Source organism: Coturnix japonica, chromosome 3 (genome assembly GCF_054131305.1).
Source record: "Coturnix japonica strain WE chromosome 3, WE-NBRP24, whole genome shotgun sequence".
Lineage (NCBI taxonomy): Eukaryota > Metazoa > Chordata > Aves > Galliformes > Phasianidae > Coturnix > Coturnix japonica.
This window is the reverse complement of record NC_140665.1, coordinates 101,247,507-101,271,364: the sequence shown is the minus strand read 5'-3', so window position 1 is coordinate 101,271,364 and position 23,858 is coordinate 101,247,507. Positions and strand designations below refer to the sequence as shown.

Sequence of the window (23,858 nt, the reverse complement as noted above, 5' to 3'; positions counted from 1 at the left end):
TAAAGCCATAGAGGCTCACAGAAATCAGCTTCCAGATCTGGGTATTGCTCAGCAGGATGCTCACCATGCATGGATGCAGTGCTGTTCCTAAGACATCTAGTGGTGGATAAGGTGCAGAGCACCCACTGTACCCTACAGCTCTGCCATCCTGCTGCCTTGATTTACCTTTGCAGGGACTGGGTTAGGTGAGGGCTATGTGAGCACGCTTCTTGTATAGCTCAATGCACATCCAGCCAGTGCAGATAGACTAGAGTCCTAATGCCAAACTTTTCTTGCTCAGGGCAAATCAAGTCATACAAAGAAAGTGGATTCTTCTAGCTGCCCAGTTGTCCATTCAGAACTTCTGCTTATCATTAAGCATCCACACCATGCTCTAAACATGGTGACAAGGATGTGTATTATTGCCCCATCCCATATTTCCTACTGTGAACTTCTAGATCCCAGCATTGAAAAGAGGCAACCTCTTACTACAGAGAAGGTTTTTAAGATGTTCTTCTCCCCTTATCTACCACTCTCATATCCATCTCTATCCCGCTGCCCTCTGTACCTGAGAAATTGGGCTGGGGTGCCCGTAGTGAGATGAGAGCCCTGGTTCTGTTTTTATGGGGCGCATTTCCTCAGTGGTCGTGGCGCTGCTGCTGCTACTCGTGGAGCTCGTGGTCGGGGTAAGACTCTCACTGCTGGATGGACCTGTGGGAAAGCAGATGGTAAATCGGGCTACTCCCAAAGGCCTTTCGTTTCAAAGCACTCAACCTTATTGTAGGTTAAAAAGGCTGAAAGACATTCCAGCATTCCCCATTTTTGAAGAACCAGCCCATTGTGTCGTTGGGTGTCTGGCTCATACAGCATAAATCCAAGTGGCCAGAAACATTACTGCACATGTACGCACACACCATTAACTCTCCTTTTTAATGCTTACCTGCTGACGTCTTTGTTTTGTTCAGGTTCTTCGGCTTACGCTTCCTTGTCTGAATGCCCTCTTTTCTCATTGCTAATGGCCTTGGAACCTGTGGACCCAGATATACAAGTACATTGGTTTCTGTATGTCCGTATGGTCACCTAGGACATGACTCCAGCTCTACCTCATTGTCTCCACAAAAACCATCAGATTTAATTGAAAGCAGAAACAAAATGGAGCCCAAAGTCATCAGTCAGCATTGCTGTGCAAAGAGTGATGTCAAAGCTACAAAGTGTGCTTCTGAATGGGAATAGATGGGCTTTTTTACAGCATAGGTATTGAGTGATTGTTTACTTTCCTGTTGAACTTGGAGATGAAGATGTCTTTCTGGCCAATGGAAAGTCACCCAATCTGTATGGGGAGTCCCTACTATTAGGAAGAGACTGGGCACCTGTGTAAGAGAAGTCATCTATATTCCCTTAAGAGTACATCCAGGTGGTGGCTGGAGGCTGATGCCCCACAAGGAAGGACCCAGCCCTTGTTTGTGCTTAGGAGGCAGGCATTTCACTAAAGTAGGTAGGGAAGAATCTGGGCCTAATTTGTGGGTCACCTTTGTGCTGTGAGCACCCTCCCCATAAGAGTTAAAAGGAAACAAGGCTTTACCCCATGGAGCTTCATGTAGAGCCCACAGGCGTTGCAGACGGGCTCTCCCTCGGCGTTCCTGCGCCAGAGTGTGGTTGTGGTCGTGTGGCAGTTGGCACAAGAGAGTCCGACACGACGAGAAGCCGACTGTGAGAGAAAATAGAGGGGGAAAAAAACCACATCAGCCCTCCAGCAGCATCTCAGATCCCAGTGAGTTTGCTCCAGGTCACAGAATCATGGAATACCTGGTGCTGGAAGGGCAATACCTACAAGGACCAACTATTCCAACTCGCCACCAGCTTGGCTCAGCCCAAGGCTGGAAGGGCTTTTCACCAGAGGGCGCTGGGTGGCCGTGACTGGTGGCTGTGCTTTAAACCACAGGTGTCATTTTAGGCACTTGCAGGGAATGGTTGGGTTTAAGCAGAGTCAGCTTTGTGCTATATGAAGTGCAGGGCAGGCTTAGGATGAAGCCATGTGGAAGATGAGTCTCTGAAGGAAGGCTTACTGGCTCCTTGTGGCCTAGGGGCCATGACAGCCCCATGTCCCTGGGGCATAGACACACAGCCCCTCCCAAAACTCCCCTCCAGAGCAGGTTGGGATGGGCAGAATATCAACACTAAGATATTCCCATTCCCCACGAATGTCCCATCCTGACCCCTCGGCCTTTGGGATGATCACCTGTCCCAGAAGCTCTGCTTTAGCTTGTCCAATTGCAGCAGCAAACAGGGTGTCCATAAAAGGTGTCTGACCACCATGAAGTGAGAGCACTATTAGTTTGGACAGTACAATATCATAGAGTTAATCAATCTTGCTGAGTTTGGAAATCTGGACCAAACCCACCTGCGTTGGGCACATAGAGACTACAGAATAGAAATATCCCTGACATCACCACCTAGCTGTCACCTTTTTATCATAGAATCATTTGAGTTCGAAGGGACCCTTCAAGGCCATCTGTCCCACTCCCTGCACTGAACAGGGACACCCACAGCTCCGTCAGTGCTCAGAGCCCATCCAGCCTGACCTTGGCTGTCTCCACCCTTGCACACAGCCTTACCCCACATTTGCCCTGTGCTGCTGACTTACCAGCCTCCGCTGAGGTTTGAACAAGGGCCGGTTGATGCCGTTCATCTTGTGGTAGAGCCCACAGGCGTTGCAGAGGTAGTGCCCTGTGCCATCTCTCCTCCAGAGCGGGGTGGACATGGCCCCACAGTTGACACATTCTCGCCCCTCTGAATAATCATCAAAGAATTCTGCTGCCATGATGGGAGAGAAAGGAAAATGCTTGGTTAGTTAAGCGACTCTACGTGAAATTTTTTGGCTCTGGTTCTCAGTGTTTGAACCCAGCAGTGATGGTTACAGAAATCACCAGCAATCAGAGTTGATAAAGTGCAAGAAACAGCTTTTCTTCCACAAGGAAGCCAATGTAATTATTGGGAAGAGAAACCCCTTTTCCTGTCATACAGTGTTGGCTGGAAGGTTTCTGTGGCAGCAGGGATGTGCTGGGACACAGATACAGGGAGACAGAAATAGAAACCTTCCCTTCTGCTCTGACGTTATCCAATTTTCAAGACTGGACATAGCCAGGGCAAACAGATTGGGGCAGGCACACGACTGTGATTACAGTCCAGACAAATTGCCTTTGACCATGGAAAAACACAAGCCTGGACTCACAGAGCAGAACTGCCCAGAAGCAGCTCCTGAACAGAGATGTCACAGATTTGGATGCAAATCTCCATCCTGGTGCATTCACTCATCATGGTCCAGGTTCACCCTCCACTGTGGCTCAGCTGTGGCTGTGACATGATGGTAAGGGTGAGTGTGCGAGGCTGGGGCAGCCCCATCTTTCTGGCTGCAACCAGTCCCTGTCATCTGCATCTCGACAACATCACCTCTTGGAAAGGCAGCTCACCCTCAGATACAAAGCCCTCTAGAAGCTCAATCAGCCCAACACACTTCATCTAATAAACGACAAGCACCAGCGACAGGCCTGTTTGAGATGCAAATGTAGCTACATGCAGTTGGCAAGGCCCTTGAAAATGCATATTGCTGCTGGAAGAATATCAGCTGTTGAGGTCAGGCTGGGGAGAGTATTCTGGGAAATGGGGTTACAAACCCATTCCTGCCTCTGGGTTTCCCTTCCACCCAGACACTGTAATCAAGGCATGCACATGTTCTTCTACCAGCAGCAAAAAGGAAGGTTAGATAAGAAATTAATTGGAGAGAAGAAGAACAAATAGCATCTAAAGGCTCCATCACTTGGTGTAGGCTGGGAGTAAACCAGGCTGCTGAAAAAGCATGATCCCCAATATGATGCATGACACAGGAGACTTTCAGAGGGTGGTAAAAGCTTTGCACTGAGACCTTCAACCTCCACATACCAGTATAGCATTAACTCACAGCATGCTGGTACTAACACTGCTGTACCTTCCCACCTGCTGCCTGTACAAGAATCTCAGCTTTCTGCTGTAAGTCAGGTCTCCTAACAGCAAACCAACAGAACTGGATTTTTTGCAGATCTGTGTCTCAGTTGCATGTGGATTCTCTGCTATCTTGTAAGGGTTATATTCAAACATCAGCCTTGTTTTCTCTCTTCTCCTGCTCTACGGTCTGCTTTTGGAAAATCAGTAGAAAACTATATGTCTATAGAGAATCATGGAACCACAGAATGGCCTGGGTTGAAAAGAACCACAATGACCATCCAGCTCCAACCCCCTGATATGTGCAGGGTCACCAACCAGCAGCCCAGGCTGCCCAGAGCCACATCCAGCCTGGCCTTGAATGCCTGCAGGGATGGGGCATCCACAGCCTCCTTGGGCAACCTTGGGCAACATGGAGAAAGATTCGTATGAGCTTAGTTTTTTTTTCTAGAAAACCAGGCTAAAAATGGCAAAAGTTGCTAGAAAACAGGAAATGAGTGCACCCAAGGGTCTCAGGAGCCTGAAAAGGAATCTGGTATCTTCTCAGCTGCTTATGGAAACCTCATTAGCTTTGAGCAGTGCTGGTGGTTTAGGAAAGATGGGAATCCCTCCAGGTGGTTTTTGTACATGTGGACTCAGTGATGCTACAACTATAATGCCTCGCTTTCCCCTTTAAAATCAACACCGAGTCACAGCCAAAATCCAGATCAAATGAACTTCCTTTGAAAAGAGGAGGAATTGGAAGAGTTGGTCAGGAAAGAACTCATTTCCTTGAAAAATCTCAAGAAAGGAAAACATTTCACCATTATTCTTTTTTTTTCATCTTAGAAATTGCTGAGGTTTTGGATTAATCATTTCCCCCTCCAAAAAAAAAAAAGCGACTTTATTTTCAGAGTAATTTTCATCTTGTGAGAAAATCCTTTCCTCTTTGAAACTAGGTCTGCTCAGAGTCATCAACACAATATAGGGAAAGCTGGGCATAGCAGGGGTGGTCCAGAGACAGCAGTTAAAACCCTTGGCTGATTTCAGTTGTGCCCTTGAATAATAATCACAAAATATCATCTTTGCTGGAGAATTTTATGCCAGAAAACCAAAATCTGAATGTTTTAAATAAAAGTAAGAAAAAGGCAAAAGCTTTGGAAATGTCAAGAGCTGGACTAGCCCTTGGTTAGGGTAGCGTAAGTACGACTTTCCACTCTCAGATGTAGACAAAGGTGAGCCTTGTGAAACTCTAATAAATAGGAATAACCAGAGATGGAGAAGGAGCAGACTTTGTTCCCAGGTCACACTGAGGCTCCACGCAATGGGTGGCTCTCCCTAATGACAGCTTCATGGAGAGATAGCTGATGGGTGCGTCCCCTGCATGCACTACACAGCTGTGAGTCAGAAGATGACGTCTGTGGAGTGCAAGCACATTAAAGCCATTCCTAGAGTCATATCGGGACTCTTTGACTTCAACAAGTCTCACCTGGAGGAGAAATAGCCTCTCTTTATTCAAGGTGTGCTCGGTGATGGCAAGTTCCTCCCAGCAGGGATGTTCTGTAGAAGGATGTGTCTTGGAAACTACTCAAGATTGGCTCAGAGAAGATAATGCAGGCTTACTGAGCACCTTTCAGTGAATAAAAGGGAGACTTGTTTTGGAACCAGTGGAGAAAAGGCAAAAGACTAGATTGCTTCCTAAAGGAGGTTCTCCAATTTCATAGCGTCACTAAATTCAGGGCTGAAGTTGTGAAGGGAAGCCTTCTGAAATGGATTTACGTGTGGGTCTATAAAATAATAAGGTCACCTTAACAGCAGTAACCCACCAAGTTTGACATGGCCAGATGTCCAAGACATAGGAAACCCAAATGCTCAAAATAGCTGTTCATTTTTTAAGGCATGGGCAATGAGCTTTGCCTGCCTCCCTCCCCTAGGTGCATAACTTGGAGGAAGGACCCCTTCTCATGCATGGGTTCTCATGAGAAGGCCACAGCATCTCCAAGGTCCTCACTGAGACAAGGCCATTCCTAATGTTCTGAGCCCACAGTAACAGGAGCCATCTTCACAGGCCTCCTTTGGACCCTCTAATATTTTTACATCCTTCTTATATTGTGGCACCCAAATCTGCACCCAGCTTGGGGCACGCTTGCTGATTGCTTCCTTTGCCCTTTGTTATAAATAGCAGGGCTTAAGGCATGGCAGACTGGAGGCTCCCCAAGAGAAGCAGCAATGTGTTTTCTTGGCTGCTGTGTTGGGGCTGGAGCTCTAAATCCTGGCATTATGAGATCCCCTGACACTTATTCGTTCCCTCACCTTGTACTAACAGCCGGGAAAGGAAATGGTTATTCAGGCAGCAAATTGCCCAAACGGCTCCCAGAGGGACCTGAACAATGGACTGGAAGGAAAGGCTCCCCCAGTTGCACTCAGGGCAACAATTTCCGTTTCGTGGTGCAGGAGCCACTGCCTGATAATGGAGATTTATGGGCCCGTCCGGTGACTTCTGTCATAGCCTTTCTGCTAGGAGGACCTCCTCGAAGGGTTTAGTCACCCTCCCAAAGCCAAGTATGGAGCAGGATTGAGGAAAGGAGAACGTTTGCCAGTTGGGCTTGGAAAGAAACGGTCCCGTGGTTGGAACAGCCTTGGTTGGAACAGCCTTCCTTGCCACGTGTGCTAGAAAGTCTCGTGTTCCTCTTCGAAGGCTCAGCTCTCGGAGTGACTTTGCCCAACCCTTATCTTAGATTATATCGGTCTTGTGATCATTTGGGCCTTTTTTTTTATGGGTTGGATCCCTAAACGTGGTGTTGGCTAATGCTAACGGCTTTCTATTTAATGCTTTATCAAACCCTGCCCCTAGTCCATGAAGGAGCTGCTTACAGAACCATGCTGAATGACCCAGCTTGTGGAGTAGGTGGGTTTGGTCCTGGCCTGGTCCCACTCACTAGCTTACGACAGATCTTTTTCCCCTCACACCTACTATTTATGAAGGCTGCAAGGTCCCCAGGGCAGGAAATGTCACTTGTGTGTTGCACAACAGTCTCCTAATCTTGGGTGAGGCCTTGAGCATGCTAATGGCAGAAATACTTTCCACAATGGGACGTTTAGTCCCTAAGGAGCTGGGAGCAACTCTTTAAGTGGGGCAGCAAGGGCTATTGGGGTAAAAGCATTCATGGATATGGCCCTTAGTCATTGGGAGGGGTTCTTTACATCCACCGCCAGGTCCACAGAGAGCAACCAGTGAGGACAATGCAGGGCTCAAGGAGAAAACAGATCTGAGACGCCAGGCAGCCCACACCTACAGGCAGTATTCCCAGCATGACTGGGGCATGACAGCATCTTCCTCCACAGAGGATACAGCCTTCTTGAAATCTGAGTACTTCTGCCTTTCCAGGCAAGAGAATCAGATACCCTCACACAACCAAGCTGATCAAGGGGATATTGCCCAAGGCTTGAATCTGAAGGGAGCTTGAATGTCCCTCACTGGGTCCTTTGCCCACCTCTCACAACCCCAAATCTACCAGTATACCTATTCCTAAGCCTGTACCTTCTGACTGTGAGGCAGGGCTTTTCTTTAACAACCTTAAATTTCTCATCCTAGGAGAAATCACCTTCAGCAGGTGAACGCAAAGGATCAGTACGCAGAGGAATTAAACAGTATGAGCACCGATGAAGGAGAGATTTTGAGTTTAGAGTTTCTGTTCCCAAACCAGCCTCTAGAAGGAGACAAAGAGCCCTTCTTGCTCACAGTTAGGTCAGACCTGCATGAGATACAGCAACAAGGTTGTCTCCTTTCTTCTGCCCTCCAGCCCCTTCCTGCCCTCAACCCCTCTCTATTTGCTGGGGAGAAAGATACTTCCATTAATATAGCACTGGAGTTTTGTTTACAGCTGGAGGGATATTTAATATCAACATTTCTCCCTGCAGAAGTGTCTTCTCAAGCCAATGAAGCAACTCAGCAAAAGAGAAGCTGTCCTTCAAACACAGCCAGGCACTTAGAGGCTCTAAACAGAGCCTGAGAGCAGTTTTCCCTGCAGAGAAGCAGTTTCCTAAAACAATTTGTTATGATAAGAGGTGAGAGCCACGTTTCTGTGTATACAGAATCCCAGATGGACTCTTGGGGGCACCAGCAGCCGAGGCACAGGACATTGGGCCCTTGGACACATGGACACCCTGGGCTCTGAGAAGGTCCCAAGTCACCAGCACCTTCTGATTCAAGGGACAGCCACAACAGCATGGCAAAGGGAAATGGGATTTACCATTCCTGTCTGTTGAGGATAATTTATCCTAAATCCTAAGACAGTTTCCATCAAAAAAAGTGACAGTGTGGAAGTCCTTCCTACAGTTTCTGCCCTTTCGGGGTCCTTCTAATCAATGTTTTGCTGCAGCTGTTGGAGCTGAAAGTCACATCTCTTAAATGGGTTGAGAGTCTCCCTTGAATTGCATGACTCCAGGAGCTGAAGCTTTATGTGCTAAAAGAAAACCACTAGAAACATTCTGGTCAGATCACAGCTGTTAAAACTGCTTCTTGTTGCAGTACTGAGTCTGAGCAGGGCTAGACTGGGAAGGAAAACAGAGCAGCAGAAAACAAGGAGAGACAAAAGCAGAAGAAATAGGGAATGACTGTAAATAAGAGAGCCCACATTTATGCCTGAAAGAGATCTGCAGCCAAGAGAAAGCTGTCAGAGACTCCCTTTTCTATGGGGGCATCATCAGCTTGGCATGCAGATGGGGAACAGAAAGCCCTTGTGCTTTATCAGCTAGTGGAGCTGAGCATGTTTCTGTAAAAACAGATTCTGCCCATTGGCTTTTTCTCCCCCTTCCCATTCTCTGTCTGATTCCCCTCTGACAGCTTTGGGGCAAGATTTGCCCACTTACCCACTGTTTTAGAGACTAAGAGGGCCCAGATATGTTGTTGGCAGGGGGACTGCCTAAGAGCACCCATCAGTTGCTGGGTACTTCCCAGTTGCTGCTGGGAATGCAGTTCCCCACTCACTGGTGATCTGCGTTAACACCTGACATCACCTGTGTGGTTGCTGATCTACAGGCAATGGAGAAGGGGGAGAACTCCCCACCTTGAACTGTCTGCTTAGACTAAGCAGTATTCCCCCTGCAAACCCAAGGACCCCACTCTATTGCATAGGAAGCTTTCATCCTACAATCAGGCTGAGCCACACGCCACTTTTGAAAAGGCAAAACGTGTTTCCCCTTTGCCTTGTGAAACACCAGAGCGAGACTGTTCCTGTACAACTGTTCCCAGGCCAAATGTTTCACGTCAAGGCAAAGGGAACATCGCGTCCCTCCCCTGCAAAGCTCCCCGCTCTGCCTGCGGTGAGCCAAGGTCTATGGCACAAAGCTTTGCCAACAGCCAAGCATATTCCTTTCCTTCATGGATATGTTTTCCCCAGCTTGAAGGACAGTAGAGGTAGAAGCAGCCAAGGGACCAGCTGAAATCATGTGCTAGAGGGATGTAAGGGGAAGGTTGGTCAAATCTGGTGCCTGGAGTCGGGTTCAGCCTTGGCTTTGCAATAAGCTTCGCTTGAGCAAGTCATCTTCTTGTGACATTGTTTGTCCCTTGTGAGAAGGGAAAGGCTCACCCACTGTGTGTCTATTGCAAGGGAGTGTGGAGAGCAACCAAAGCACTGCTCCAGGAATGTCTCAGCATATGGTTTCGGGAAGGAGCAAGAGGTGGTACTGGGGGCTGGCCAAGCTGGTTTATTGGAAAAGCTTTCCAGAGTCATCAGGCCCCAAACCCTCAAGCCTAAATATTGTACCAGAACTGCATGGGACACACACACACTGAAGTACCATGGCTCAAACCCAAAAGACACGTTGCCTGCTGTCCAGGAGACAAATGCAAACACTTCTAAGGATGTAGGGTCCTATGTCTGCAAATGGGCTGGAGATCCAGCAAACACTCCTTGTGCTACCTTAGAGTAAGGCCATCCTTTTCCCATGTCCATTGGGAAGACCACTCACATATAGATACTAGTGCATATATGCATGCAGGACGAAGGCTATTGTGATGACAGACATACTGGACACATGTTAGATCACAGCCACCTCAGCACCCTATTTGTGCACAAGCCCATACAATGGTGTAATAAGCAGACCCATTTGTTCCTCCTACCCATCCCTACCTGCTTACTCCTGCCCCATCAGCAGCTGCTGGCACCACCAACCACAAGCTCATCCATCACATCCTGCAGAAAGCTTATCCCAAAAGAGAGCAGCAAAAGCTGTTGTTGCTCTGAGAATTTGCTAGCCACCCCTTGGATGACAACTCGTGATGATGGCAAAGACATTCACAAGTGAGCTCCAAGGTCTGCTTTCTTTTGCTGGGTTGCAGACCTGATCCCACCCACCAAGGTGACCTCCCCTTTCTTCATCCTACTTACAGTTCTTACACTTGTAAATATCTGGGGCTCTTCTGATAAACAGGAGATTCCTCTGCTTATCAACTGTCCAAATATTTTTTAACAAATCTCAGATTAGCACGGATTGCTCATGGATGGGGTCTGTTTGGCAGCAGGGACCTGGAAATGGTCTTTCTCTCAGTAGACAAAGGAAAATCAGCCAGTGCTTTCCTCCTTGAAATACATCCCATCTCCAAATAAGAGCCTTAGCAGAGGCTCCACTTTGCTGACTGCAGGGGAAAGGGTGATGGTGGAAAAATGCAGAGCATCGGAGCCAAGGAAAACTTTGGATTTCCAATGCTTCTGGTTCATCTTCCAGCTTGACACAGCCTTCATGTGCTCTCGGGCTGCTGGAGCCCAGCAGATTGAGCTGAAAGTCCTTAAACCACTGGAACCCAATCTCTGTGGTTCATGCATCTACTGCAGCATCTGTTTGATGGTAGCCATCTGTCTGTCTATGGAAGTGACCTAAGTGGACTAAAGACAGAGCCAGTTCTAGGCCCAGGAAACTGATTCTATTTAGGGTCATGACAAAGAAGTATTAGGGAGAAGTTATCTGGGTGTAGCTGACAACAGGCAAACTCTTCTCAATAGTGGGAGAAGACACAAGGGATGAGCTGGGCATTAGAATAAGAGTTTAATTAGGAGGTGAGTTGGTTACCCAGAGAGGTGAGAGCATATTTACCCCCGGGCATTTCCAAGCCTCATCATGGGTTGGACTGGACATCTCCTGGCATCCCTTGCAACCTGCAGTTCTGCCACACTGCCACAGTCAGCACTTGGACTAGATGATCTTAATGGTCTTTTCCAACCTTCATGATTCTACGATTCTATGAAGGATTTTTATCGGAGTCAGTCTTGCTTGTAGGAATAAAACTATTTGTATTATTATTATTGCATGTATATTATACGAACATGTATGTGTGTATGCACAAACAAGCGTGTATAGACATATCTATTCATATAGGTATACTATACCCTAAAGAATGCTGCTTTAGCAAGCAAGAAGCATTGTGAATCAGTTCTCCTTGCTTTTGTTATTAGAATTATTATTCTGTGGCTATACAGAACATAACTATATGTTATATTAGATATATATACCATATATGCACAAATAGAATGCATACACACATATATAGATGCATAGGTTAATACTATAAAATATGTATATACCATGTATAGTAATAGATGAACTATGGAGGTTATACATTGCTTAATTCATCAGAGCCCCATGACAGTGTTAAATGTGATGTCTGTGTACACACTGGGGCCCCTGCCCCATATTTTTAGCTCATTCATTTGGACTTTGAGGCTCAGAGCCCAGCTCGTAGTCCCACCACACTGAGCTAGGGCTATAGGACCCCTATAAGAAGACAGACAGGCAAAAGCAGAACCTTTGTCTATGGTGATATGGAGCTGTCTGACCCCTGTCCCTTCCCTTCTCCTCTTTGATGCCTCATTCTGGATGGGAAGGCAGCTCAGAGCCATGCTGGGCAATGGACAGGGTGATTCTGTGATAAAGTATCTGCAGAGGTCAGCTCAGCATTCAGAAAGTGCAGCCCAGGCAGGTACCCGACTTATCAGGGCAACATGCAACTTGCAGTTTTTTCTAACCCAATTGATTGGACTTTTTATCTAAAATAACAGACATTATAAGATAGGCGAAAGTTGAGATAAGGAACAAAATGGAGTAGTCTAGAATCAGATCAGCTTGGGGACAGGTTCAAACTCCCACACCTGTCCCAGAGGAATCAATGAAAGTTTCTTGGCGTCGTCCACTCGTTTTGAAATGCTGCTCGAGTGGAGTGAACTTTGAGACCGCGGCGTTTATTCTGTGATTATAATTAACCTGCTCACTCGTTGTTATTGATCGCGCGTGAAGGGAGGTGACAGAGTCTGACGGGATGTTGGGCATAGAAATGGCTGCAGAGGGGGCGAGGGGCACGCAGCCTGCCCGTCCTCTGGGAGGGGACAAAAGGAAGGACTGAATATAGGAAACCCATGTAAAAAAACCTCAGTTGTGCCCAGAATCCAGAACACGAGGGTGCCCTGAGCAGCCCAGTCTAGTGCCCAGTTCAGTGATTGACAGCCGTGCCTGTGACAGGGGGTTGGAACTGGATGATCCTTGAGGTCCCTTCCAACCCAAGCCATTCTATCTATGATTCTATGATCCTCCCAGCCCAGGAGATCACGAGGAGAAGATACCCCCCAAGCAGCTGCAGCACCCAGCATGTCCCAGCTCAGCAGCCTTCCCAGTGGCCAGCGTGCCTTCCCCAAACCCATTGCAGACACCTGGAGCCGAGTGGGTGGTTCAGAGGAGCCCTGATGGCTGGGGCTCACTTCCTTACTGTTCTTTTTTACAGCTCCAGCACTTTGAGTCCTGAATGTTGAATGACGGCGGCTCTTTGGCTTGCAAACCCAATAGCTTGGCTTGTAAACTAAAATATGCATTTTTTGTTTCTTCTGGAGTATGAGCACACAGGAATTAAGGTTTCCCATCTTTCCCATTGCCCCAAATCTGCACCTTTCCCTTTGTGCAAAAGCAGAGCCTCACACGTAATCACAGAATACTGGAATCATTTGAGCTGGAAGGGACCTTTACAGGCCATCTGGTCCAACTCCCTGCAATGAACAGGGACACCTACAGCCGGATAATAATAACACGGCTCCAGAAGATGGAGGCAGGATTCCTCCTGAGATGCTCCCATCAGACACCCACCTCATCTCCAGGGATTAGGAGACATTTCCAGACAGGGCTTTTGTGATCCCAGGGTTAGAAGCAGCCGATACCAGGAGAGAAGAGCTCAGCCACACGCACCCCTGCTCCAGCTGCCCCTTCCCCACTGATGGAAAACTCGCTTTCCCTGGCTTTCCATGAATTATTTTTTCCCTTCCTTCACAAACAGGCTGAATTTCCAATTCCCTCCCAAGGCTGTGGAGCCCAGCTGGCTCTGATAAGGGGCTCGCCAGCTTTACAGGTCGCAAAAATTAAAAGCAAATCAGCAAAACCCTTTGTGCTGCCCCATGCAAACCCTTCCAAAAAGGAAAAGGAAAGTACTGGGAGAAAAGCTGCAGGTCCCCAGTCATTTACAGGGGACTGCTCCTCTGCACCAGCTCTCAGCCTCTTTTGCTTTCAGATGGGGATGCTTTCAGCTCAGAGCAGGCAAGATGTTGTGGTGGTGTTGCTTTGTTTTGTGCTGTTTTCAGTGTTTAAAATGTTTGCTTTCCAGATGCAAATCCAAAAGGAAACGTGGTGCCTGTGATGAGTACAGCACACCTCCTGAGAGAAGGCTGGGAATACCTGGATGGAGCCAGTGGGGAAACTGAGGCACAGGGCAGTGCACAGGGTCTGAGCACTGGGACAGGATGCTTGGCTCACAATACTTTCCTTATTTAAGCAGCAGAAAGACACAGATTTGCTCCTCCTGAGTCCTACAGGGACTATGGGTGCCCAGAGCCACCAAAGAGAACTAACCAAAACCATCACCATGCCGGAAAACAGCCAGGAAAAATAAATATCACTAAGCACATCTTGGCAAGTAAATAAATAAATAAACAAATCAGCTTTTACTTCCAGTTGGTGCTGCCCCAAACTTGGCTTTAAAACCCAGGCGCTGCCAACAGCAGAAGGAAGGCTGAGCCGTTTCAGCGCCGATGACGGGGTCAGATCCCTGCTAGGCTCAGGAATCTTTGCCTGGGGGAGAGATCCCAACTCCTGCTTGTGCACAGAGAGAGAAATCTCAACCAAGTGCATGGGTTGCCTTTGCTCGGGCATGCGGGAAATGCTGCAAACACAGCCCAGCCGCCAGGACCTCTCCTCCACACTGTGCTTTCCCTAAGCAAAACCCCAAAAACCTGAACACCCCCATGGAAAAACCCCATTCCTGCAACCACCTCTGAGGAGACCTTACAAAGCATGCACAGCACAGGGATTTCCAAAAGAGCCTTCCCTTTGCTCGTCCCCCATTGCAAGAGGCAATGACGATGGAATTATTTTCAGCCGCTGTCACGCACATGTGAGCACCCGCGTCTGAGGACCTCACTGCTCAGGAATGGCAGATAATTGGCTTTAATTGTCATTATGGATGTATTTACAGCTCGGACCGGTCACCGTGACCGATCATGTGAGGGCGGCTCGTGGAAGGTTGGAGAGGTTTAATATTTCGCTGTGCTGCAGGACGGTAACAGGCAGCTCTAAGCAACGTTGGCCCAAGGGTTTGATTTTTCCCTCACCCTCCCAAAACGAGCAAACCCCCCTCCAACATTAGGTTGAGATTTGATTGTTATTTGGCGTCATTTGGGATGCAGAAGCACGTTCTCTCCTATTTCCCCGCTTATTTAAGCGGCGTTTTGCAGCCGCGCGCGAAAAGCAGATTTACACCTTCCTGCCAGACAGCCTGAAGGCAGCGGGAGCTCGGGACCCATCTGCGGGGGGAACAGCTGAATATTCCCCAGCCTCTGAATAATGACACACGTCTCTTGTGCCCAGCAAGCCACCCTGATACAACTCAGCCTTCGGGTTTCGGCAGTGCAGCCGCATTGCAAACATCGGCGTGCATCTTCCTCTGCTCCCAGCAGCACCACGAGCCCCGTCTCTGCACCCCTTTTTGGTAAGCAAGCAATACGAAAGGGCACACCAGGCTTATAGATGTGGAAAGGAATTTGGGGACAAAATGTCCAAAAAAACCTGGTCTGCTTTCAGTCCTTTTTCCCTATCCGCCTAACGCTCAGCAGGTCTCAAGGAGCAAAATTGCAATCCACAGCCCTTCAGCAATGAGAAAGCATTGAAAGTTTGGAGTTTTCTACTTTAGCAATGCTCTTAACTCTTGGTTTTGTGTCTGTGTATGCTGAAAATTGCCTTTTTTCACATCCTTATTCTCACAGCCCCAGCACTGCCGACCTCCAAGCACGGATCCCTGATCACCTCGCGGGGCTCCTGCTGCTTTTTCACCTGGCTTGGGATTTATTTGCTAGCCCGTGCATTGCTGCAAGGGGAAGATTTTTCCAGGCCAGTGTTTCCAAGCTCCCATTGGGTTTTTCCATTCAAAAAAGAAAAAAAAAAAAAAAAAAAAAAAAAAAAAAAAGGGAAATTTCTCCATTTGAGATAAGCGAGGAGCACCTCTGCCGGTTGAGCCAAGGTTCCTCCATCATCAGAAGAGCACAGAAGCAACAGGATCAGGTCCAATTCCCTCTGCTAAACGCCCCCTGATAAACCCTCATCTATTTCCAAAGATTTCATATATTTCCCCCCCAAAACTGATGGAAATAAATGTGGAGAAAGAGAATGATGGGCTGTGCTCTGAAGAAAGAAATCACTGCTTTTTTTTTTTTACAGTGATAAAGACATGCATTGAAGTTCGTATTGAGAGGAGAAAAAAAATAACGAGTCCTGGTTTGATAAAGTGTTGGACTCGGAGCCATTTCCCATTGCCTTCAATTCCACTGCTTTGTAAATATATATACATAAATATATATACAAAATCTCTAATACATGATGTTGCACATACTGCACCACAGCTGCTCTGTGCAACATGCCTGTTTGCACTGAGTAATTAAAGCACTGTTTCCAGTGATGAATCTACATCATTAATCTATTGTTGCCACTTTATTTGCAGTTTGAAATATGTTGTTTGGGGATGCGAAGAGGGTAATGAAGAGAATAGCTCACTCAAACCCTGCATCTCTATCCCTTAATTCTGTGGGTTTTACCCCAGGTTCCAGACTGTGCTCTATGGCCACAATTGTGGAGGGCTGTGATTGATCCATTTTCTCTCAGCGGTGAATTTTTGCAAAGGGGAAAGGAGTTGAAGGAGAAAGCATCCTAGGATGCTTTCCTCACCCCAAAGCTGAAGTGTTCAGAGTGGTGCCTTTGAGCAAAAGCCGGACCTCATCCTTCCCACTGCTGCCCCGGGGCATCTGCGGGTAGGGCAGGGGGTGTTGTGAAGGCAATGAGTCACCAGCCCGGGGATGCTACCAGGCAAAGCTCTTCACATCCCTATGGGAAAGCGTTAAGATCTGGTTCCCAATCTCCCAACAGCACCAAAAAAAAAAACCAAAAAAACCCAAAAACACCCCACAACATTTTCCAACCGAGCACAGCGTCTGCTCAGGGCTTTGATCTCTGCAATGCCTGGTTGGGGACTTGGCAAAAGATGGAATGAAATGCAAAGTTCCAGCAGCTGCCCTTCCTGTGGTTCTGATGCCATGATTCGACAACCTACGATCCTATGGCTCTGTGAGTCAATGATTCTATGATTATACGACCCTCTGATTCCACAGCTCTGTGTTTCTACAACTCCACAATCCATTGATTCTACGATTCTACCATTCTACAATACAGTTCTACTATAATTTGGTGATTCACTGGTTCTACAGTTCTACAACCCTATGGTCCCACGATCCCATGATTCTATAAAATGCCCCATGCCCTGCTGTGCTTCTAAGAGCAACAGCAAAATTCAGCCCCCTTTGGACTGCTGGAGAAAAAAAAAGTGAAGGAAAATCAAAACAACAGCGAGAAAAAATAAAAGCAGCAGCAAACAAACAAAAACCCTTTCTACTTTGCTTCCATTTTTATTCTGTTTTGCAGAAGTTTTCACCCGCTGCACTGAAAGAAATGCAATCAAACTGCAATGGGATCGCAGTGGGATGGGGAAGCAGCGTCTGTCTGCCGTCCCCGTGGTGCAAATTGCCTCAATCCACACTTGTCTCCGCCTGGCCAGGGGGAAATATTGAGCTGCTCTTCTGCACTGGTTTTGGGGTGGATTTCAGGGATTTCAGGGCAGCTGGGAGCAGCAGGAGGGGCTCCTGGAAGGGTACAGCCCATGTCCCATCCCCACATCTACAGCAAGTTCACGGCCTCAGGCTGCCAGCTCCGATCCTCCCTGCGGGGTAATGGAGTGCTCCCCAAACGTACCTCCAGAAGCCCAAGTGTGGCATTGTGAACACGCACCATTCTTTTATTTTCATTTTTCCCTATATTTATTTATGCTTCCCAGACTGCTTTTTTATACCATGGAGCTGCTATGGCACTCCAAACCCTTCCTACTGGGGAAAAGCAAGAAAGCATTTCTTTTAGTATTGTTTTCTATCACCTTCGAGTGCAGTTTCACTGAGCTTTTCCTGCAGCACTTTTTATCAGTGAGAAATAAATGCCGTTCCCAATTGCGGAGAGTACATTTATGAGTCTGCAATTCCAGCTACGTCTGCACACACTTGATCTTCATTAGTAATAATAATAATAATTAATATTATGGTACTGGCAGACCGCCCTGCAATTAGCGCTGTCCAAAGGTGGCATTTTCCACTAAGAAAAATCGCTGGAGGAAAATGGAAGTGCTGCAAAGACCGCTTGTTTTAACAGAGCCTTGCGCCAAGGCTTACGTTTCCACCCAGAGATTGTGCAGAGAAAGAAAATATCCTAAGGAAAGGCCAAGGAAAGAGCTCGGGCTCCACCATGTCCTGAGCTGCCCACCAAGGAGCTGCCTTCCCCGCCATCCCCATTTCTGTCTGCACCCTGAATTTTGGGCAGCTTCACCCCATCGGCGCGGTGAGACGTGAGAGCCCGGCACAAAGCACGGGGAGGCCACAGCCACGGGGCAACAGCGCAGAGCTCTGCTCAGTGCGGCGCTTGGAACAACCAAATCACCTGAAAGCTGCCCAGTATTTCTGCAACTGCAAGTCTTCGTGTTGATCATTTCATTTTCCTAAGGGGTTTTCATGGCTAAGAACTCATCTGCGACCACTGCGTAAAGGCGGGATATTTTTTTTCCCATAGGAAGAGATGCCACGGTAGTCAAATAGAAATGCATAAGTGATCCAATTCAGCTCCTGGGTTTCCTGCACATTCACCATCACACAGCTTCCCAAAACCTCAATGGCCTTTTATCCTTGTAGATGCTCTGTTCCCCATTTTAAGCAGTCTCTTAATGCTCAAAGAAAGCAGGGCCAAGCCTTCGCTGACACCCAACTTTCACTTTGATAACGCCTAAAAATAACACAAAAAACAGAGAAAACCTCATGGGATGAGATGGGAAATGTGCCCTCTAAAATGCAGGTTAAAAAGTGCAATCCTGAAATTTACCAGCCAACAAACGCGAGCCGTTCGCCTTTCGTTTTGTTAACTCCAAAGCACAGCGATACCTCCACGAAGAGATCGTGGGCAACAGAAAGAGACCTATAAGGGCAGCCCCTCGGCCTCGCTCTTCTCCCCATTTCTCATTTTACTCTACCCAAAATACAACAGTGATATGTTAAGCCCTGTGGGGCAATTTCCTTGGTTTTAGGACAGGGCTGCTTATGGAAATTTGGGTGTCGGCCACAAACGGGGATCGGCTCAAGGGATCCCAGATGGGATTTTGGCAACCAGGACTCTGAAATCCAATTCTGGGGCACTTGGCTGTGCTGATCCATCCAGGACACCCCAAAAAAGCCAAAGCGAGTGCAAGAGGCTGTAAGAATGAAAGTGGATGTGTTTCTTCATCTCTATCACCTTCTCGAACCCTCTAACCAGCCCTCCTAAAAATCACAAAGAGGACACGGCACAAAGCAGCCCGAGGGTGAGAGCTGAGATTCACATGCTGAATTTCTCTCATTTCATTCAGTTCCTAAATTTCCCCCTTCTGCACTGAAACCAAGCCCGTGAAGGGGCTGCCTGTGTGCTCCTACAGACTGCAATGGGATGGCCCCACAGTGCCCACGGAGCTATTTGCAGAGCAAACCCTTCCACGGGAGCTCGGCACGTGATTTCTGGCCTTTCCAGGCCTACCTCCATTTCACTTCTGCATTTTTACTTTTGGAACCGTGTCCCTTGGAAACTTTTTGCATCCATCACGGCACAACCCATAGGGAACCCCCAGCAATTTTGCATCTCTGGCAGTCGATCCATGCATCCAAAACCCTCCGGAGAGAAGGATGTGCGGATAGAGATTTGGGGAGCGCACAGAGTGAAACCCTCCCTTCTCCCTTCTCTCTCCTGCCTTTTCCCTTCTCCCTTCTCCCTTCTCCCACCCCATCCCTGCCCCAGGGTGGTGTGCTCACCAATGTTGGCGTGCCGGGCGGCCGCGGGCGTCCCTCTGCTCTGCAGGTTGTGCAGCATGGGGCTGTCGAAGGGTGAAGAAGTCCAAGTGGTGGCCATTTCAGGGCTCACATACGCTGGGTAAGGGCTGGAGTAGGAGCTTCCAAAGCCCCGGCTGTATTGCTCCCTCCCGTTAGCAGAAAGGCTCAAGGAGCTGCTGTAAGCCGCTGCGGCATCCCGCGATGAGGTGGAAGGGATGGGAGTGCTGGTGGAGAAGGAGAAGCGAGGTGACACGGGCGGGTGAGAAGATCCAGGGTTGTATGCAGCGCTTTCGGCTCCGGGTTGAGTCCAGATGGAGTGGCTGGAGACGGGGCTGGCTTGCTGGGAAGAGCCGCTGCTGGGCAGGTAGGGCAGGCTGGGGAGCATGGAGGGGACCCTGGTGGTGGGTACGTAGACAGGGGATGCGGCGGCAGCGCTGTGCATGAAGCCACCTGCCCCTTCGTAGGATGGGGGGCCGGGGTTTGCCGCCATGGCTAAGCTCTGGTACATCTCGCAGCGGGGCCCCCCAAACCCCAGATGGGTCTCCGAGTGCAATCCAGAGCGATGGGGAGGGGACGAACAACCCCGATTCCCTTCTCCAGCGCTGGAGGCAGATAAAGCGGTGTCGCGTGGGTCCAACCTCGCCGCCCTGACCGAACTGTGGCCGGCAATGGGATTTTGTCCTTCACCCCCCCCCTCCCCGCCACCCACCTTCCCCACGTTCAGCAGGCCCCCAGCCAGCAGTCCTGGTCCCTTTAGCTCTTGCTTGGCCTTAGCTTCTCCCACCGGGCTCCATCCATCGGCTCCCCCCCCCCCTCAACAGTGGGGCCGGGCTGCTTAAAACCCTCGGGCAGTCTCCTCCCCGTCCAACCCCCCCCTCCACTCCCCCCCCCACCCCCCGGCCCGTCCTACACCAGCACCGGGCTGTGAGAAGGGGATGCAGGAACCCACCTCGGGGCGGGGTGGGGGGGATAAGGAGGTTAGAGCAAGGCCTAGGGCTTGTGATGAGGGGGGAGGAGGGGGAAGTGTGATAGAAAAGTCAAGAAAGGGGGGGAGCAGCCGGGAAAGGTGAGAGACAGAGAAGCCCTGGAGCAAAACCTTTGTCCCGCAGGTAGGGCCGGTGCTTTAAGCTGCTAATGCCCCCCACCCCCCCCCCACCCCGGAGCTGATGTTTGATGTGGGGAAGCTGAGAACTACAGGGAGGGGTCTGGGGGGGGTGTGGTGGGGTGGGAATTAAGTTAAGCTTTTGCTTGGCCCCCAGCTGCTCTGCCCCACGTGTGTCCGTGTCAACCCACAGCCACGAGCAGGGGCTGAACAGTGCCTTCGTTTCAGTGGGGAGCAGCCCCCTGCCCAATTCCCCCTCCCACAGGGTTGTAATGCTCTTTTCACACGTGGGGGACCCACTCGGGACGTGGGGTTGGGCTGTAGGACAGAGCGAGTGCTGCGTCCTTTGGTTTTGGGAACAGAAAGCTCAGTTTCTTTGCTCACAAAGGCAAAACCCCACTAAACGGTGCTGGAAGGGGAGCGAAGCAAAATGAGTTGCTGTTTTCTTTGCAGTGGATGGATTCTAGAAAACCCGGGACCAGTTGGGGTGGAGAACTACGGCTGGAGAGTCAACTCTTGGAACTGATTGGGGTTGAACCAACAGATCCCCCAGGTTGAACCCCTCCGCCCGGCTGAATTTAGCAGCAGAAGAGATAACTGGGAGATAAGGGCTGATACCCGGCAGGACAGCAGGAGAGCGGCCGAGGGAAGGGGGAGAAGCTGGAGGCCGAGTCCTGCAGTGCTTCAGGAGCGGGTAAGGATGGCAGCAGGGTGGGGAAAGAAGAGAGTTTAGGGGGGCTCCGCTTCATCCCAAAATACAGAGTAGGGATGGGATGGTGTGTCGCCAGCTTAGCGTGAGCCCACTTCCCATTGGGGTCTCCATAGAGGAGAAGGATCCCGTGGAGGGGTGGGAAAAGGAGTGAATTCCCATCCTGTCATCAATACCAACAACAGTAATAATAACAATAATAGTAATAATAGTAATAATAATTGGACCCAAACCAAAATTGAGTCCAAAGAAACAATAGGAGGAAGTTATTGGGGGAAGCCAAGAGGAAGGGGCTTAACGAGGCGGCAGCAAGCAGGAGGAGAGGGGATGGGGAATGAGACCCACCTTGGTGCTGGGGGCAGGAGGTGCTGGGGGTCCCGGAGGGGTCCCCTCGCTGTGTGGGGCACCCCGTGTCGCGTGGGGCACCCCTCGTTGTCAGGGAGGCAGAGGACTAAGGGATGCCGGGCTCCTGCTGCGCCGATGGGGTGCAGAGGGGTAATGGGGTTTTGTCCGTGTTCCCCCCACCCCCAAAAACCCTTTTCCCCGCTCCCCAGTGTGGCCCAACTCCCCAATCCCACTCGCTGAGTGGTTTGCCCACATCACGTGGAAGTGGGCGGCGATGAGAGGAAAGAGGTGGTGGTGTTGGAAGGGTGTGTGTGTATGTGTGTGTGTAGGGGGGGGGGGGGAGGGAATTGGTATCTCTTGCACCATCAGCCGGGCGCCAGGTTTCATTGCTGTGCCAAAAGAAAAGATGTGTGTGGGGGGGGGGAAGAGTAAAATAATGAAATCAAAGCATGGGCATGACTGCATGGCCAGGGAAAGCCCAGCCTCTCCATGCACCCAAATGGTGCCCACCTCGCAGAGGGGCACTCAGCACCCCAATCTGTTTTGGGATGACTCTGATCCTTTGGGACAGTCAAAGGAATTTCTCCCAGCTGCTGCCCCAATGTGTCTGGCAGAGGCCGATGGATCTAAAAGTTTAATGGGAAAATGTGGGACAGCTCAATGGACTGAGTCCCACTGAGGTCTGGAGATCTCTGCTCCCTGAAAATGAGACTCATACCCCAAATATTCCCTATCGCACCCATGAGTTCCCAGGCATACACAGCTCAGAGCCCTGGTTTGTGATGCATTTGGGGGTAGGGCTCTGAGGTACCTCTAAATGCTGGGATCTGAGCAGGGAGAAGTGAGAGCTGGCTGGTGGCAAAGGATCTGGGGGCTCAGAAAGAAGGAATTACCTCCTCCCAAAAGGGATTTCTCCTCTTTAGGTTTAGGGAGCAGAGAGGTGGGGAAAGAAAGGAAGGGCAAAAGCGATTTATGTGTCCCAGATCTGGAGCAGCTCCCAGGGGCTCCCCCAGTCCCCATTGAACCTAAGACTGGGACTCCAGAGCAGCTGGAAATGTGGCTTGGAGAGATCGGGGCAGGCAGAGCAAGAACACAATTATGGGCACCTATCGAAATAATAGAATAGCCACAGGCAGAAGGGCAGCGCAGGCAAATAGAAGCAACAGCGATGCTTTGTGCAATGATACATACTTTGGGTTCGTGTTGGTTTCTTTTTTTGCTTGTTTCTTTTTAATTGAGGGAATTAATTGGAATGTTTTCACTGAGGTTACATGCGCCTGAATACAAACACTGCGTGCAGATGGGGCTTCAAACCTGTCGGACGCTTGGATGTATAAAAACGTAGATACAATCCTGCCTAAATACGCAGCGTGATTTCTGTCCTGTGGGTAAATGTATGTGTGTGTGGGGAAGGGAGGGGGAAAGGGGGGCTGTCGGTGTGCCGAGAAAGGAGACAGAATTGAATGTATCGATGTGTCCTTTTCTTTTCCTTTCCAAAGCAGCCGCCTGCCCAGATGCGCCTGGTTCGGATTCGCGTCTCTCCCTCTCTTCTCCTTGCAAGATCCCCCGGATTTCCCCTACCAGAGAAGCCCTGTGTTGAATTCCTAGAGCACATCGCCTCTTCCTTTTCTTTTACTTTTACGAAAGAGAAGAATTTCGATGGAAAACGGTAACAGCACCGCCAGAAGCTGAGATCTCAACGAGCGCCTTTAGTTTTGCCTTTCCAAATGACAACGAAACAGCCCCACAAAAAGCAGAACCCGGACCCACGTCCCTGTGCGGGCAAAGCCCCGCAGAGCCGAGCATCGAAAACGGGGACGAGAAGCGGGGGTTGAGGGGGGGGGAGAGGGAAACAGCTCTCGTCGTACCCCCCAAAAGTTGATATATCTGAATCATTATAATTAAAATCGAAAGCTGAAGTTGGGGATGCGGCGGAGAGCGGGGAAAATCAAACGATCAATTCACGAGGAAATCAATAAATGAAGAAGTCAGTCTCGGATTGAATCGCTGTGATTGCGGGGCGAAACGAAATCACGGAGCCGCAAACGAAAAACGGGGCCGGACGGCGATTCGGGCAACGAACCGCGTCCTTCCCACGCCGCTCCTCACCCGGGGGCGGTCGGTGGCCGCTCCGGGGCCGTTTTCTCCCGCATGGGAACGGGGGATGCGAACAGCGAGAGGGATCGGGGCTGCGGACGGAGAGCGAACTCATTTCCAAGCTGCTTCGCGGGACCGCGCTGAGAATTGTTTCAAAATCGCTCACACGCACACAAATAAAAATGTTTAGAGAGGAAACGAA

General features: G+C 49.5%; 1 protein-coding gene and 1 long non-coding RNA gene across 8 annotated transcripts in view; one reads left to right on the top strand and one right to left on the bottom strand.

Moving 5' to 3' along the window:
* GATA4 (GATA binding protein 4) overlaps positions 1 to 21,722 on the bottom strand; it is a 26,432-nt gene extending 4,710 nt beyond the window's left edge. Inside the window, exons 1-6 of one of the 6 annotated variants that reach the window (XM_015859787.3) lie at positions 21,560 to 21,722; positions 19,386 to 20,005; positions 2,624 to 2,793; positions 1,562 to 1,687; positions 920 to 1,007; positions 548 to 690 (exon numbers count right to left, since the gene is read on the bottom strand). In XM_015859787.3, the coding sequence (XP_015715273.2) occupies positions 548 to 690; positions 920 to 1,007; positions 1,562 to 1,687; positions 2,624 to 2,793; positions 19,386 to 19,911 (1,053 nt within the window). In that variant the 5' untranslated portion in view covers positions 19,912 to 20,005; positions 21,560 to 21,722. Of the gene's footprint in view, positions 1 to 547; positions 691 to 919; positions 1,008 to 1,561; positions 1,688 to 2,623; positions 2,794 to 19,385; positions 20,212 to 21,559 lie in introns of those variants that run through there. The other 5 variants (XM_085544276.1, XM_032443484.2, XM_085544275.1 and 2 more) reach the window with 5 other exon arrangements.
* On the top strand, positions 20,361 to 23,858 carry LOC107312396 (uncharacterized). Of its 2 annotated transcripts, none has more exons than XR_004306575.2 (3): positions 20,361 to 20,512; positions 20,959 to 21,199; positions 23,062 to 23,858. It is a non-coding gene; the product is annotated as an uncharacterized LOC107312396 (long non-coding RNA). The 2 variants fall into 2 exon arrangements; XR_001554487.3 differs by having other exon boundaries at positions 20,412 to 20,512; positions 23,059 to 23,858.